This window comes from Sphaeramia orbicularis, chromosome 8 (genome assembly GCF_902148855.1).
Source record: "Sphaeramia orbicularis chromosome 8, fSphaOr1.1, whole genome shotgun sequence".
Lineage (NCBI taxonomy): Eukaryota > Metazoa > Chordata > Actinopteri > Kurtiformes > Apogonidae > Sphaeramia > Sphaeramia orbicularis.
Genome location: NC_043964.1, coordinates 7805994 through 7821439, shown reverse-complemented (window position 1 = coordinate 7821439; position 15446 = coordinate 7805994). Strand labels below are relative to the sequence as shown.

Here is a 15446-nt window from a genome sequence, read left to right as displayed (position 1 = left end):
ATTATGTGTATTTTTGTGCAGTTTTTGTGTATATTGTGTGTAGTACTGTGCGTAGTACTGTGTGTATTTTGTGTGTAGTATCTGTGTCTATTTGTGTGTAGTATTTGTGTGTAGTATTTGGCGGTTACCTTGGGGAAGTTGTTGCTGCGTTCTCCTTCCTCCTGCAGTAATTCCCGATATGTGTCCAGGTACCTGAACGCCACGTTGAGCACCGCCTGCTTCCTCTCCACCCCGTCCATCGCCGCTTCTGTCTCCGCCTCCTCTTCATCCTCCTCCTTCTCATCTCGCTCTGGCCCCTCCCCACTTCCCCTCTCGTCCTTCCCCTCCCCCTCCAGACTGAATCTGAGGACAGCGTTAAGGATGACAACAATTTCACAGATGCACGAGGACGTACGAGGATGCACGCAAACCAGACCATCAGTGACTGATCCATGTGCTGATCAGTGATCGATGAGCCCCACTGTGGCCCACGGGCATGCTGGGAAATGTAGTCTGTATGTGGACATAAGTGTTAATATTAAGTAAGAATCAGCCGGCAGTCATTGGACACATGGTCCTTCTGCACATGCTCAGTTCCATCCAGGTCCTAACAGGATGTTTCAGATACTGAAACATGTCTACGACACGATGGAACGTAAACGTTTACGGGTTTAGTTTGTGTCAGATTCAGTCACAGTTTTAAAAACAAAACCATTTATACTTCAATTTTTCCTGACCGGATTTAAGGTTTGGTTTGAGTTTGAGTCAAAGGGTTTAAAGGGTCAAAGGGTTTTAAAGGGTAAACCCATGTTCTGGTCCAGTTTGACCCGTTCCTGTCTCAGATATTGGTTCCATTTTCTTCTTTGGAACTGGCTCACCCCTTAAACCCGGCCCTGGCCCTGGCCCATCTACAGTTGGTCCAGAACTCTGCTGCCAGGCTTCTGACCCGCACAAACAGGAGAACCCACACCACTCCCATTCTTAAATCTCTCCACTGGCTCCCTGTTTTATGTCGTTTTCATTTCAAAATTCTGGTGCTAACTAAGGCTGCACGATTAATCGATTTTAAATCGAAATCGGATTTTTTAATTAGGACGATTTTTAAAAAAGGGAAATCGTAAAATCGATTTCATCTCTCTCGTGCCAGCGGGCCGTGCGCTTGCGGGCTCCCGTAGGCTCCTCCTCCTATCAGTGACAGCGGTCTGTCACAGAAGTCCGTGTAATGACCGGACTTTAAATGTGTTCATGAGCCTGCAGTACTTACAGCAATGTAGGCCGTGGCTTCACGCACGGATCCCGCAACTGAAATAGAACTGCATGCGGATCACTCATCTTCCGTTGTCCCGGATCCGTACCGTACTGTCTTCTTCCGATCCGGGTCCGGGTCTCGGGGTCATCAGCCTCAGCAGAGGAGCCCACACAGCCCTGTGCCCACACACATCCACCCGCTCCAGGATAGAATCCCTCCAGCGTGTCCTGGGTCAGTCTATTCCACGCACGGACCCCTCAGTTTAAACAGAACCGCATGTGGATCACTCATATTAACCTGGTCCACGCACGCACGACTGATGCCTGTCACTGACTTACATTGGTATCACTTCTGTGGGCCCAGATACCCAGGAAAAAATAAATAAATAAATAAAATTTAAAAAAAACAACAACACACACGCACGCACGCACGCACACACACACACACACACACATAAAAAAAAAAATTAATAATTAATTTAGTCCTCTTACTTGCTAAATTTTTCATTCACAAATGTAAGTTCTGTAACACAAAAACAAATATTATTTATTTTTTGAAAGATGTTGAACTTTATTTGAAGCTGTTAGATAAATCTGGAAACAAAAAGGCTATAAAAAACATAAGTATTTGCTCTGATTTGGACATTGTATTATAGTGTATTCCCCCTGGCAAACTTATGTTATTTTCTTGTTGTATACATTGTTTGTATACTCTATTTCATTCAATAAAGATTTAATTAAGAAAAAATAACCTTCTGGGGGTTCATCACGTGATACCATCACAGATTTGAGGTCAGAGCAGTGCCTTGCATTGTGGGCTGCTCACGAAAACGACATGCTGACTTCTGTTGTCTTTTGTAGTTTTACCCAAAAATCGAAATCAAAATCGAAAATCGAGTTTTTAGAGGAAAAAAATCGGGATTTTTTTTTTTTGCCAAAATCGTGCAGCCCTAGTGCTAACTTTCCAGGCTCTACATGGCCAGGCCCCTGCATACATTGCTTCCCTGATCCAGCCCTACAGCTCGACTCGTAGCTTGAGGTCTTCAGGACAGCACCTGCTGATGGTTCCACGCACCTGTTTTAGCACACGCGGTGACAGGTCTCTAAAGCTGTGGCACCACGTCTATGGAATGACCTGCCTCTACACCTACGGTCCATGGACTCTGTAGAGAGCTTTAAGAAACACCTCAAAACCCTCCTGTTCAAAACGTCTTTTCAGTTTCCCACCTGACCCAGGGCCACCACAAACTGATTACACATTATGTAGTCATCATAAAGTACTACATGTTGTCGTCCCCCCCCCCCCCAGTCTCTCTATATCCCTATCGCTCTCTCTTTTCTCCTCCTTTACTCTCTCTCTTTAACCCCAACTGGTCAAGGCAGACGGCCATCCTTCAGGAGTCTGGGTCTGCTCCAGGTTTCTGCTGTTAAAGGGATGTTTTTCCTCGCCACTGTCTCCAATCACAAGTGTTTGCTCCTGGAGGATTCTGTTGGGTCTCTGTAAACTTGATTTGATTCTGATGTTAATTGATAAAGCACTTTGTGACTGTCTGTGAAAAGTGCTCTATAAATAAAATTTACTTACTAACTTACTTAAACCACATCAGTCTGGACCATCTGAAAACCACGTTTCCCATAATGCTCTTGTTGTGGGTCAACTCTGGACCTGGTCTGGTTGAACCAACCTTCAACTTTTTTACACTATTTCAATATATGACATCAACCCAGTTAGACAGGTCCAGATCCAGGTCCAGATCCAGGTCTCAGAAGAACCCAGGTCCATTACCTTCATCTGGTCCAGGTGGACCCGTGATCCAGAACTTCACTGAACCAAGCTCTGGTTCCATCATGAACCCAGTCAGGAACCACACCTGGACCTGATCCCAACCTGGACCAGATATTCCATCAAGAACCCACTGAGAACCAGGATTCAGACCTGAACTTGGACCTGATCTGACTCCAGATCAGTTTATTATTGATCCAAGTTCTTCTTCTTCTCCTCCTCCTTCTCTTCCTCCCTCTCCTCCTCTTCCTTCTTCTCTCTAACTGGACGCCATGATGACCCACATTCCAGTGTGTCCCTGAAGGCAGCACCTCCCCTGTCGGCCTGAGGAGGGCGCCAACGTGTTTGTGTGAAACTCATGTTAAGTTCAGGTTCCACATTCAGACCAACTGGATGGAAAATACAACAGAGTAAGTATATATGAGAATATATGAGAAAGAATCCAAACACACTTTTATTTGTGTTTGAGTCTAAAAAAATACAATTATATTATTATTATTATTATGATGATGATGATGATGACACTGGTCTATGTGAATAAACGTCAGGTTCATCTTTATTTAAAGACAGTTTTCGGACGTCAACATGTTCTTTTGGTTTTTTTTTTTCTCTGTTATTCTTTGACTTTACATCCTCTTGGTCTGAATGAACCTGAACTCAAACCAGCTGAAGGTCTGGGTTCTATGTGGACTTGGACTGGTTTTGGTTCTGGTCCATATTTAAGGACCAGACTGGTATGGACCCACATCAGCTGAACACCACCATCGTCCTTCTGTCCTTTGGTCTGAAAGCATCAGATGGACTGGACTGTCCCTCCCACTCCTCCTCGTCCTCCTCCTCCTCCCACTTATCCTCCTTCTCCTTGTCCTCCTTTCACTCGTCTTCGTCCTCCTTCTCCTCCACTCGTCCTCCTTCTCCTTGTCCTCCTCCCACTCATCCTCCTTCTCCTTGTCCTCCTCCCACTCATCCTCCTCCTCCTTGCCCCCCTCCTCCCACTTATCCTCCTTCTCCTTGTCCTCCTTTCACTCGTCTTCGTCCTCCTTCTCCTCCACTCGTCCTCCTTCTCCTTGTCCTCCTCCCACTCCTCCTCCTCGTCCTCCTCCCACTCATCCTCCTTCTCCTTGTCCTCCTCCCACTCATCCTCCTCCTCCTTGCCCCCCTTGTCCTCTTCCCACTCCTCCTCCTCGTCCTCCTCCCACTCGTCCTCCTTCTCCTTGTCCTCCTCCCACTCGTCCTCCTTCTCCTTGTCCTCTTCCCACTCATCCTCCTCCCACTCATCCTCCTCCTCCTCCACTCGTCCTCCTTCTCCTTGTCCTCCTCCCACTCGGTGGTTAGTATGTGTTTTTGTTTGTGAGTGGGTGAGTGTTGAAGTGTTGAATTGGACGGAAAAGGAAAAGACTCTGCATTTTAACACCATCTGATGACAAACAAACGGCTGCTTTTCCTTCAAATAAAGGACGTTCATCAGATTCAGGAGACGATGACCGTTTCAACTGTTTTATGGAATAAAACTGCGTCTTTATGAACAATGACTTTATTTCACTATTTGACTTTTCTGAATTTTTTATTATATCTTCTATTTCAACATTTACCAGTGAAGAATTCTATCTGTAGTCTCTTTTCCATGGTCCATCTGAGCTAAACTGTCCCCATATTTATATAAATGTGTTCCAAACAGAAGTGTGTCATGTCGGTTTTTCCATTCGATCCCAAATGTGCTGATTAATTTCTTTCTTCTGGTAGATGTCAGTAGAAATCATTCCATAGACACAAACATAAATCTGTGTTGTTTTGAATCTAGTGATGGTGCTTAAAGGATTTCTAAGGACCATCCATCAGAACCAACCAATCAACAACCGGCAACACAGTTTAGACCAGAACAAGCCCCGCCCCCTTTTACATCGTAACGAAAATCTGATCTAATGGACGGAAAATGAGAATAAAGTCAAACTATTATATGAAAATAAAAGTCGCAATTACAGAAGAAATAAGGAAATATTTAAAGAAACAAGTTGAATTCAAAGAAAAATGAGCAATTTATGAATAAACTCCAGTTTCCATGACGATTTTCATTCAATAACTGTAATAATGAGATGATGATGCGTTTACTGTCACTTCAGAAATAGGATAATCCATAAACCCTGGTTTAGTCGTTTCAGTCCATTACTGGATTTATTTCAGAGTTTGTTCGTACGTAGAGTCCCACTTCTGTTACTGTCGTCAACTCATGATGTTTAATTTGGTTCATTTTTTTCATTAATTTATTTAATTAATGTTTGGTTTTGTTCATTTTTTCACTAAATTTTTGTCCAATTTTGTTCATTTTATCATTATTTTATTACATTTTTTTTCAGTTTTGCTCATTTTTATTTTATTCGACTTTAGTTTGACTCTAGTGACGTAGAATCCAACTTCCTGTTCTTGCTGTCTACATTCTTTTTCATAGTTTTTGCACATGTTCAGATGGAACTGAACTGAATCCGTCAGATGAACCTGTTTACATAAAGACATGGAGGACTGGGACAAACCCAGGGGTGTTCATCTGATTGTAATCAGATTACTGCCATTCATACGAGTTTCCGCGTACACGCCGCTGTTCTGCGCTCACGTCTGTTCAGGGGAATTAAACCTGGATCCGTCTAAACCCGGTACACGCCTGACACTGTCTCCACGTGGTCCTCGTGGTCCTTCTACCAGTTTGGACACGCATCTTAACGCCGCTGTCATTACGGTCTTAAACGTCTGTGTGGAACCTGTTGGATCCTGCTGAAGCTGTTCCACCAAACATGTGATCAGGCAGAACACCAGCGCATACCTGGACGCCCGTGTTTACCTGCGTTCTGTTCAGAGGAGGATACTGCTGCAGCAGAACCTGCTGGAACCTGTCGGCCGTCAGGAAGATGGGATGTGTCAACATGAAGTCATCCAGCAGCGTCTCTGCACACAAACACACATAGGGCATTAGAGTCGGACAGTTTACCGTTTACGGCAGAGGTGTCACACATGTGACAGTCCAGCCCAGTTGAGCTCACACTGGGTTTAATGTGACCCCTGAACCTGAATGAGTTTGACACCCCCCCCAGGTTTAGGGTCAAAGGAAACACCTGAGAGTAAAACAGAACAGAAAGGAGAACCAGCCGGTTTAGAAAAACATACAGAAAACAGCTATGATGCAGCTGGACTACAGCTCCCAGCATGCACCTCAGCAGTCCCACTGTCTTGGTTCATAACAATGACAGCTGAGCATCATGGGTAGTGTACTATCTAAAGAGAGCTTCCAGTTTAAGATGACATGAGATGATTCCACTCTGCAGAGACACTCTGGAGGTTCATCGGCAGCTGAAAAGCAGCTGAGGATCATGGGTATTGTAGTGTTTGACTTTAGTTTGAGATGGAAATATGATGTTAAAACCAGACAAAACATGGCAAAAATAAGGGAAAGACACAAGATGAAACTGAACTAAAAGTAGCAGCGAATCAAAGACAAGACTGTTGTTGTTCACCATGACAACAGCAGCTGAGGATCATGGGTATTGTAGTATCTAGAGCCAACAAATGGTTTTAAAAGATGCTCCAGGATTACGTTCATTTTCATCATTTCATTTTTTTTATTGACATAAGAGAATATGACATCGCAAACTAAACCTGTGCAAGAATTAAAACTAAGTAAAAAGTCGCAAAAAAAAAAAAAAAGTGTAAAAGGTGCATAAAGACAAATATGACAAAATCTGATGAAAATAAAGTAAAATACAGAGAATGATTCCACTTTTTAGAAACACTGAGCAGGACCGCTGAGGATCATGGGTAATGTAGTGTTTATGTTCACAGACAGGAAGTGAAACCACAACGGCCATGTTTAATTCCAGGTTTGGACGTTTGTGTCAAAGGGTCAGAGGTCACGACCTTTGGATGCACAACAATGGAACATGACTCAGCTGATGTGGGCGGGGTCACGACGACAACACAGAGCAGTTGTGTAACACGACGACAAACCTGTTCCACTGGAGTCCACACATACTACACACACACACACACACACACACACACACACACACACAAATAGTACACACACACACAAATACTACACACACACTGACACACACCAATACTACACATACACACAAAAATACTACACGTACACACAAAAATACTACACACACACACACACACTAATACTACACACACACACTAATACTACACACACATACTACACACACACAAATAGTACACACACAGACACACACAAATACTACACACACACACTCACAAATACTACACAAACACACACACAAATACCACACACACAGACACACAAATACTACACAAAAGTACTACACACACACAAATACTACATACAGACACTCTGTGTGTAGTATTTTGTGTGTGTGTGTGTGTATGTGTGTTTGTGTGTGAGTCCGTGTGTGCGTGTGTGTGATGCATGCTGCAGTGGGTGTGTCTTGCCGGGACCCGCCTCTCTGCAGGCGTTACCATAGAGACGCCACGTTGGCGACAGTGAGAGGATGAAGAGGGAAAAGAGAGAAGAAACAGAGGAGAGAGAGAGAGAGAGAGTGTGTGTGTGTGTAGTATGTGTGTGTGTATATATGTGTGTGTGTAGTGTGTTGTATAGTATGTGTCTGTGTGCGTAGTATGTGTGTGTCTGCGTGTGTGTCTGTGTACGTGTAATGTGTGTGTGTAGTGTGTGTCTGTGTTTATGTGTGTGTGTCTGTGTAGTATATGTGTTTCATTTGTCATTGTGCAGCCTGAAGTGACCATATTTGGGAAAAAGGGGTGGGGCTGCATGAGGGGTCAAAAGTAATGCTAATGCTAAGTGCTAACAACGCAGTAAAACTTCATTCAATTTTCATGAAATAAACTGATTTTCCGTCTTGTTGAGAACACGGAGAACTAAAGGAACACGAAGAACAACATGGAGAACAAAAGGAACACGGAGAACAAGAGGTACATGGAGAACAAGAGGAACATGAGAACACGGAGAACAAGAGGACCACGGAGAACAAGAGGAACACGGAGAACAAGCAGAACATGGAGAACCGACACTCAACCAGAACATGGGTATAATCCGGTACCAAACACTGAGTCTAGTGTTCTTCAGTGTTCCTCAGTGTTCTTTCATGTTCCTCAGTGTTCCTCAGTGTCTGTAAAGGCTCTAATCTGAGGCTCTTTGTGTTTCCAACTCCTACTCATTTTCTCCAAATGTCGGGTTAACACTGGTTGCTATGAGAACAGGTGTTAAAGAGACACTGATGGAGGAGAACGGGAACAGAGAACCACTGACACATGAGGAGGAGGAGGAAGGAGAACTGGAACAGAGAACCACCGACACATGAGGAGGAGGAGGAGGAGAACTGGAACAGAGAACCACCAACACATGAGGAGGAGGAGGAGGAAGGAGGTGGAGGAGAACGGGAACAGAGAACCACCGACACATGAGGAGGAGGAGGAGGAGGAGGAGGAAGGAGAACTGGAACAGAGAACCACCGACACATGAGGAGGAGGAGGAGGAAGGAGGTGGAGGAGAACGGGAACAGAGAACCACCGACACATGAGGAGGAGGAGGAGGAGGAGGAGGAGGAAGGAGAACTGGAACAGAGAACCACCGACACATGAGGAGGAGGAGGAGGAGGAGGAAGGAGGAGGAGGAGAACGGGAACAGAGAACCACCGACACATGAGGAGGAGGAGGAGGAGGAGGAAGGAGGAGGAGGAGAACGGGAACAGAGAACCACCGACACATGAGGAGGAGGAGGAGGAAGGAGAACTGGAACAGAGAACCACCAACACATGAGGAGGAGGAGGAGGAGGAGGAGGAAGAGGAGGAAGGAGGAGGACAACTGGCACAGAGAACCACCAATACATGAGGAGAAGGAGGAGGAGGAGGAGGAAGGAGGTGAGCATCCTCAGCAGCAACAACAACAATAGTAACAACACCCCTTCAGAAAGTCAGACCTGGTCCAGTTCCACTTAGACCTGGTCCAGTTCCACTCAGACCCGGTCCAGATCCACTCAGACCCGGTCCAGATCCACTCAGACCTGGACCAGGTCCACTCCATCAGTTAAATGAGTTTCATTTATTAAATTAAACCAGATGAAGGTTTTCATCAGTTAAACCAGTCTGACACAGGCTACGCCCACAACATCACACAGCACTACCTGATTGGACAGGGCACCACCTTGACACGCCTGCACCCGCCTCCGCACTCATTTGTGTGTTGTGTGTATTACTGTGTGTTGTGTGTGTTGCGTTGTCGTAGTTATGTAACAGGCTTTGTCTCCTCCCGTCTTTGTGGACCTGCAGCAGCTGTTCACACACAGGTGTTCACATCATATTATGGGGTGTGGACGAAGGCGTTGTTGTAGTAACCGCTCAGTGGTTGTTCGTGTTTTTCCGGAAGCGTCTGCGTTCAACTGTCGGCATCTGAAACCGGTTTGTTTCATACGAGTATTTTTATGTTGATTCTTCAGCCTCAGGACAATCAGAAATGAGAGACAAGGGTAGTTCACAGACCTGGACCTGGTATGGGTGGTCCATAGACCTGGACCTGGTCTGGGTGGGTTAAAGACATGGACCTTGTCTGGGCAGTCCACAGACCTGGACCTGGTCTGGGTGGTCCACAGACCTCCAGGATCTCTGTAGTTCACTGTAGTCCACCTTAGAAGCCCCACCCCCGTCCTCCACACAGCGGCCAATCAGAGGCTGACGGTGTGTTCAGGTTCATAACGTTCAAGATCAACAACGGCTGAATGTCTAAGTTTGTTTATTTCAGTGACAAAACGAAGACGAAGGAAAAATAGAATGAATTAAACAGATGAAATTTACACACGGACACAGGACTAGTGTTTACACACAAACAAACACACACACAGAAAAAACACACACTTCAGCTGTAATAAGCACATTCAGAAAGAGGACACAGCGATTATGTAACCGCACACAAACACACAACAGACACACACAGACACACAAAAGACACACAACAGACACACAAAAGTACATGATGAAGAGTAAATGTCTTTAAACACGTCTTTGTTCTAGAAGCATCATCATCATCATCATCATCATCATCTGAGTACCAGAAAACCCAGTACGAGGAGTCAGTAAACGCATCACAACAACAACGCATTAGAGGACACATGGACAGAGACCAGTTCAGTCCAGTGGATGGATGCCCACACACACACACACCCGTCCTCACCTGTACAGTGTCCGTAGCGTTTTCCCGCCACACTGTCCAACACGGCCAGTGTCACGTTGTCGGGGGTGTCGGCGTGGAGCGGCGTGGCCCCGCCCCCTCCGCTGCTGCTGCTCTCTGTGATCAGACTGGCCTCAGAGCTCTGCTCGTCACTGGACAGGGACGGACTGCGCACGTCTCCGCCCCCAGATCCAGAACCCGACCCCGAGCCGTTGGCATTGGCGTGTGCCGTCACCACACAAGGACCCGCGGACGACGGCCAGGAGGGCGGGTCCTCGCTGTCAGGGCTGCAGGGGTCAAAGGTCAAACAGGTTACCTGACCAATGAAACAAACAGGTTCACTTCCTGTTTAATAACAAATGTTTCCAAATGTTTTTAAATGTTTCCAAATGTTTTTAAATGTTTCCAAATGTTTTTAAATGTTTAAATGTTTTTTAAATGCTTCTAAATGTTTCCAAATGTTTTTAAATGTTCCTAAATGTTTCAAAATGTTCCTAAATGTTTCCGAATGTTTTTAAATGTTTCCAAATGTTTCTCTTGGTTGTATGAAGGCTGTGGGGTGGGTGTGTCCACAGGTGTGGCTGTGGGCGTGGCCTTGCTCCAGACTCACCTGAACACCTCCCGGGCCTGGCCGCTCTCAGGTGACGTCTCCCTGAAGAAGGGGACAACCCGGGACAGACTAGCCCGGCGCCGCGACGCCCCAGTGCCGCCGCTAGCTTTGTCCCCGACGCCACCGAAGCCGCCGGCACGAGTTAGCGCCGTCGTCTGCTTCTTCAGGAACTTCTCCAGAGGTTTCATACCTGCCGGCATGATGGGACACTGGGGGCGGAGACACAGGGCAGAGGTGATAAATGGCACCGTTGAACAACATACGATAAACTACTGTAAGACAATATATGATAAACTAGGACAACATACAATAAACTATGACATATGATAAACTACAATATACGATAAACTACAACAAAATACGATAAACTATGACAATATACGATAAACGATAACAAAATACGATAAACTATGACAACGTGATAAAATACGACAACATAGGATAAACTATGACAACATGCAATAAACTACGACACCATACGATAAACTACAACAACAAACAATAAACTACGGCAACATACGATAAACTACAGCAACATGCGATAAAGTACGACAACATACGATAAACTATGGCAACATGTTATAAACTACGACAACATGCGATAAACTACAACAACGTACGACAAACTACGACAGGTTTTCCACCAAAACAGACGATGGTTTTTAAATTATTTATTAATTTAATTCTGTCAAAGTCAGAGACGTCGTCTTTTGTCAGAAACAGGTTTTTAATTTGAAAAAACTATCAAACCAATTATTGATCATAGAATTATTCAAATCTTTTAAAGTTGTTAAAACAAAACCTTTCAACAAAAGCAGCAAAACTGGACTTAAATCTAGAAGAAAACAGATCCAACCTTATGTCCTGATGTAATAATTATAATATAATGTAATAATTATGAGATGAGACTTAATTCAGTTCATTTAGTTTAATTATAATTTAAATTCCAACCATTAAAACAGATAAAAGCAGCAGATTAACGTCTACATTTTTAACTTATTTAACTTCATTTCTCTGACATTATTACTGTTTTGGATACGAATGTTTTTATTATTTCAGTCACATATTAGTAAAAAAGTCTAATTTCTGCTGTTTTTATTCTTCTTCTTCTTCTTATTATTATTATTATTATTCTGCTTCAGTTTTGATTCTTTACTATGACGGCATATTAGGGCCACATACAAAATAAAAACATTTAGTCGTCCACGTAAAATAGTCGTACAAAATTGAGATAAAACCTGAAATTTTATGAAAATAAAGCCGCAGTTTAAAAAAAAAAAACTAACTCATAATTTAATGAAAATAATGTATTTTAATGAGATTAAAGTTGTAATATTTTGAAAATTAATTTGCAATTGTGTGATAAAAAGTCATAATTTAGACATCAGTAGCATCAACTTGTACTTCTGTTGGCGTGGACAACTAATGCGAATGTGTAGATGGTGGGCGGGGCTAATAGTCTCAGTATTTGGTGGGCGGGGCTAATAGTCTCAGTATTGGTCATTTGTGGGTAAACCCAAAATGAAAGCAGAACCTCCCAGAATGTTCCAGTTCGCCATTATCAGATCAGTTGGTACGACTGTATTCTGGAAATGAGGATATTTATACACCTGTTTTTAAGTTACGACATTATTCTCGAAAAATTGCATTTATTCTCCAAATAAGACAATATTATTCTCACAAAAGTACAACATTATTTTCATTAAATTATGAAGTGTTTTTTTTTTTTTTTAAACTATGACTTTATTCTCATAAATTTATGGGTTTTATCGAGATATTTTATGACTGTATTCTGTAAATTATGGTATTTTTCCACCTGTTTTTAAACTATGACTTTATTCTCATAATATTACAACTTCGTTTTCATAAAATTACAACTTTATTTTCATATTATGACTTTATTTTCATAATATTTTGACTTTATTTTCATAATATTTTTGACTTTATTTTCATAATATTCTGACTTTATTTCCATAATATTTTGACTTCATTTTCATAATATTCTGACTATTTTCATAATATTCTGACTATTTTCATAATATTTTGACTTTATTTTTATAATATTCTGACTTGATTCTCGTAGTGACAGTGTTTGTATTTTCTTGCTAATTCGCCATCGTACGTTACAGATAAAATCACACATTTATAAATTAACACACTGTGTGTTTGTCATGTTTTAATTACGACTTTCAATTAACATTTGATGCCTTTTTGACATTTTATTTTGGATATTCTTCTCAAACCAATTATCAGTTAATGCATTTATACATTTGTTCCTGTTTCTGCGTTAAATCCCACTAATCCTCCAGATGTGAACGAACCCACAGCGTCTCCTGGTTATGTAATAAACTGGATTATTAAAGACACACACACTCACACAGACACAGAGGCACGCACACACACACACACGGAACATTCACATCATTTACATATTTCTCTTTCATATCAACTTCTTAAACTCATTAACATTAAAAAAACTGGTTCGTTACTGTCATTAAATTCTAAATTAAAGACTCGACTTTTACTTTCTGTTATTTTTGTCCAACATTCAACTGAACTACAACCACAGACACGGGAACCTTTAACATCGACCATCAAAGTTTGCGAAATTAACTCAAACACATAAAAATTTGTCTAATGGAAAAACAACATTTTCACCCAAACTCTGTTTTTTTCTCTGAATAATTGTTGTTGTTGTTCAAGGTGTTTTTTTGTAGTTAAATTGGTATATGGCACAAAACTGTAATGAAAAGACTTTTGAGTCTAACTAGAGTCACATGACCAAAACAGATAGATGTTGATGGATGTTATACAACATAATACAACATAAGTCCTGTTAACTCGGAAATTGGTGAATGCTAACATTAGCTGTAGTCGAAAATGTGTTTAATATCCCTTCAGATTTACATCAGTCCACTGGCGTTTCAGTTTCTGATCAATAATGAAGCAGTAGTACCTTTTCCAGTGACCATCAAATAACTTGTTCATAAAAATTTGTCCAATGGAAAAACGACAATTTCACCAAAACTCACAAAAAATATGTTTTTGCGCCTGCTAGAGGTGGTTTTTGGTATATCGCACAAAACTGCAATGAAAAGACCTTTTTGTGAAACTAGTCACATGACCAAAAAAAAAGTTTAAAAAAAATAAATAAATAAAATGATTTAAAAATGTGACAAAATTCAACAAATAATTGAGTAAAGAAGTCACAAAACAGTGTAAACGTAACAGAAACATGATGAATGTATCATTAGTCTCTTTTCCATTGATCCTTAAACTGTGTGAATTTAACTTGTTCATAAAAATGTGTTAAATGGAAAAACAATTTCACCCAAACTCTCATTTTTCGATTTAATGTAGTTGTTGTTCGAGGTGTTTTTTTGTAGTTAAATTGGTATATGACACAAAACTGTAACGGAAAGACCTTTGAGTCCAACTAGAGTCACATGACCAAAACAAACAGATGTTGATGGATGTTAGAACAAGAGAAGAGTTGAACCCAAACATGGGTGTATGTTTGGACACACCAGGAAACCACATCAGTTTAGAATTTAGTAGCAGATAGAGGAACCAGCATTCTAGATTCAAAACAACACAGATTTCTGTTCATGTTTATGGAAGGACTGACACTGACATCTACCAGAAGAAAGAAACTAATCAGCACATTTGGGATTGAATGGAAAAACCAACATGACACACTTCTGTTTGGAACACATTTATATAAATATGGGGACAGTTTAGCTCAGATGGACCATGGAAAAGAGACTAATGTCAGCTCCTAACCCCCCACCCCCCACCCCACCCCCCTTAAAAAAACAAACTCCTCCACACATTCTTTAAACCTGGCCTGGAAGCAAAACACAACCTGAGACCGACACACTTTGTCCGGTGACCCACCTGTGGGCCACGACCCGGTGTTTGGGAACGGATGCTTGACGGATGGAGATGGGGATGCGGACGGAGCAGAGGGGGGGCAGGGGGGCTACATGGTACGGCCGCTGCAGGTCGCGTCGCGGCGGGCAGGTGTGAGCAGGTGTGCACGGCTCCGAGGCTCCGGAGCTCCTACCCCATGTGTGGAGGCGGACTGGCGGGTGGAGGTGGGCGTCAGGCCGGGGGTGTGTGTGTGGGTGTGGGGGTGTGTGGGGGTGCTCCCTCTGCTGCTGCTTCTGATCCCCCCGAAAGAAATAAAAAAAATCACCCAGTAGAAAAAAGCCCCGCTCCTCCGTGGGCCCGGCTGCTCCCGCTCCTCCTCACCGGCAGCGGAGGCTCCAACACGGACCAGGTCGTGGGCGGAAAAAGCCGACGCGTTGATCCGCGGACGGAGCTCTGCCGCTCGGCTTCGCGGCTCCTCGGTGCTCAGAGCCGGGTTCGTCCGGGATATCTCCGACACAAACGGCGGATGGATGACGGAAGGAGGCGGCGGTCGGTGCACTGCTCCCTCCGCGGCTCTCCTCCCCCCCTCCTCTTCTCACACCTGGGGGAGAACGGCCCCCGCTGGGTTTCCGGGCAGCGGAGGACGGAGCGGTGTGTGTCCGGAACTCGGTGTCCGTTTCTCGGCTCGGGTTGCGCGGAGGCTCCGTCGGTCCCCTCCGGTTCCAGATCTCCGACACACCGCC

The 15446-nt window shown here is 43.4% G+C and overlaps 1 protein-coding gene across 1 annotated transcript in view; it reads right to left on the bottom strand.

The window, feature by feature from the left end:
- rapgefl1 (Rap guanine nucleotide exchange factor (GEF)-like 1) overlaps positions 1-15446 on the bottom strand; it is a 28386-nt gene extending 12940 nt beyond the window's left edge. The window contains 6 exon segments of the mRNA XM_030140890.1: positions 129-262; positions 850-872; positions 5869-5947; positions 10224-10507; positions 10831-11039; positions 14728-15446. Coding sequence (XP_029996750.1) covers positions 129-262; positions 850-872; positions 5869-5947; positions 10224-10507; positions 10831-11030 — 720 coding nt within the window. The 5' untranslated portion in view covers positions 11031-11039; positions 14728-15446.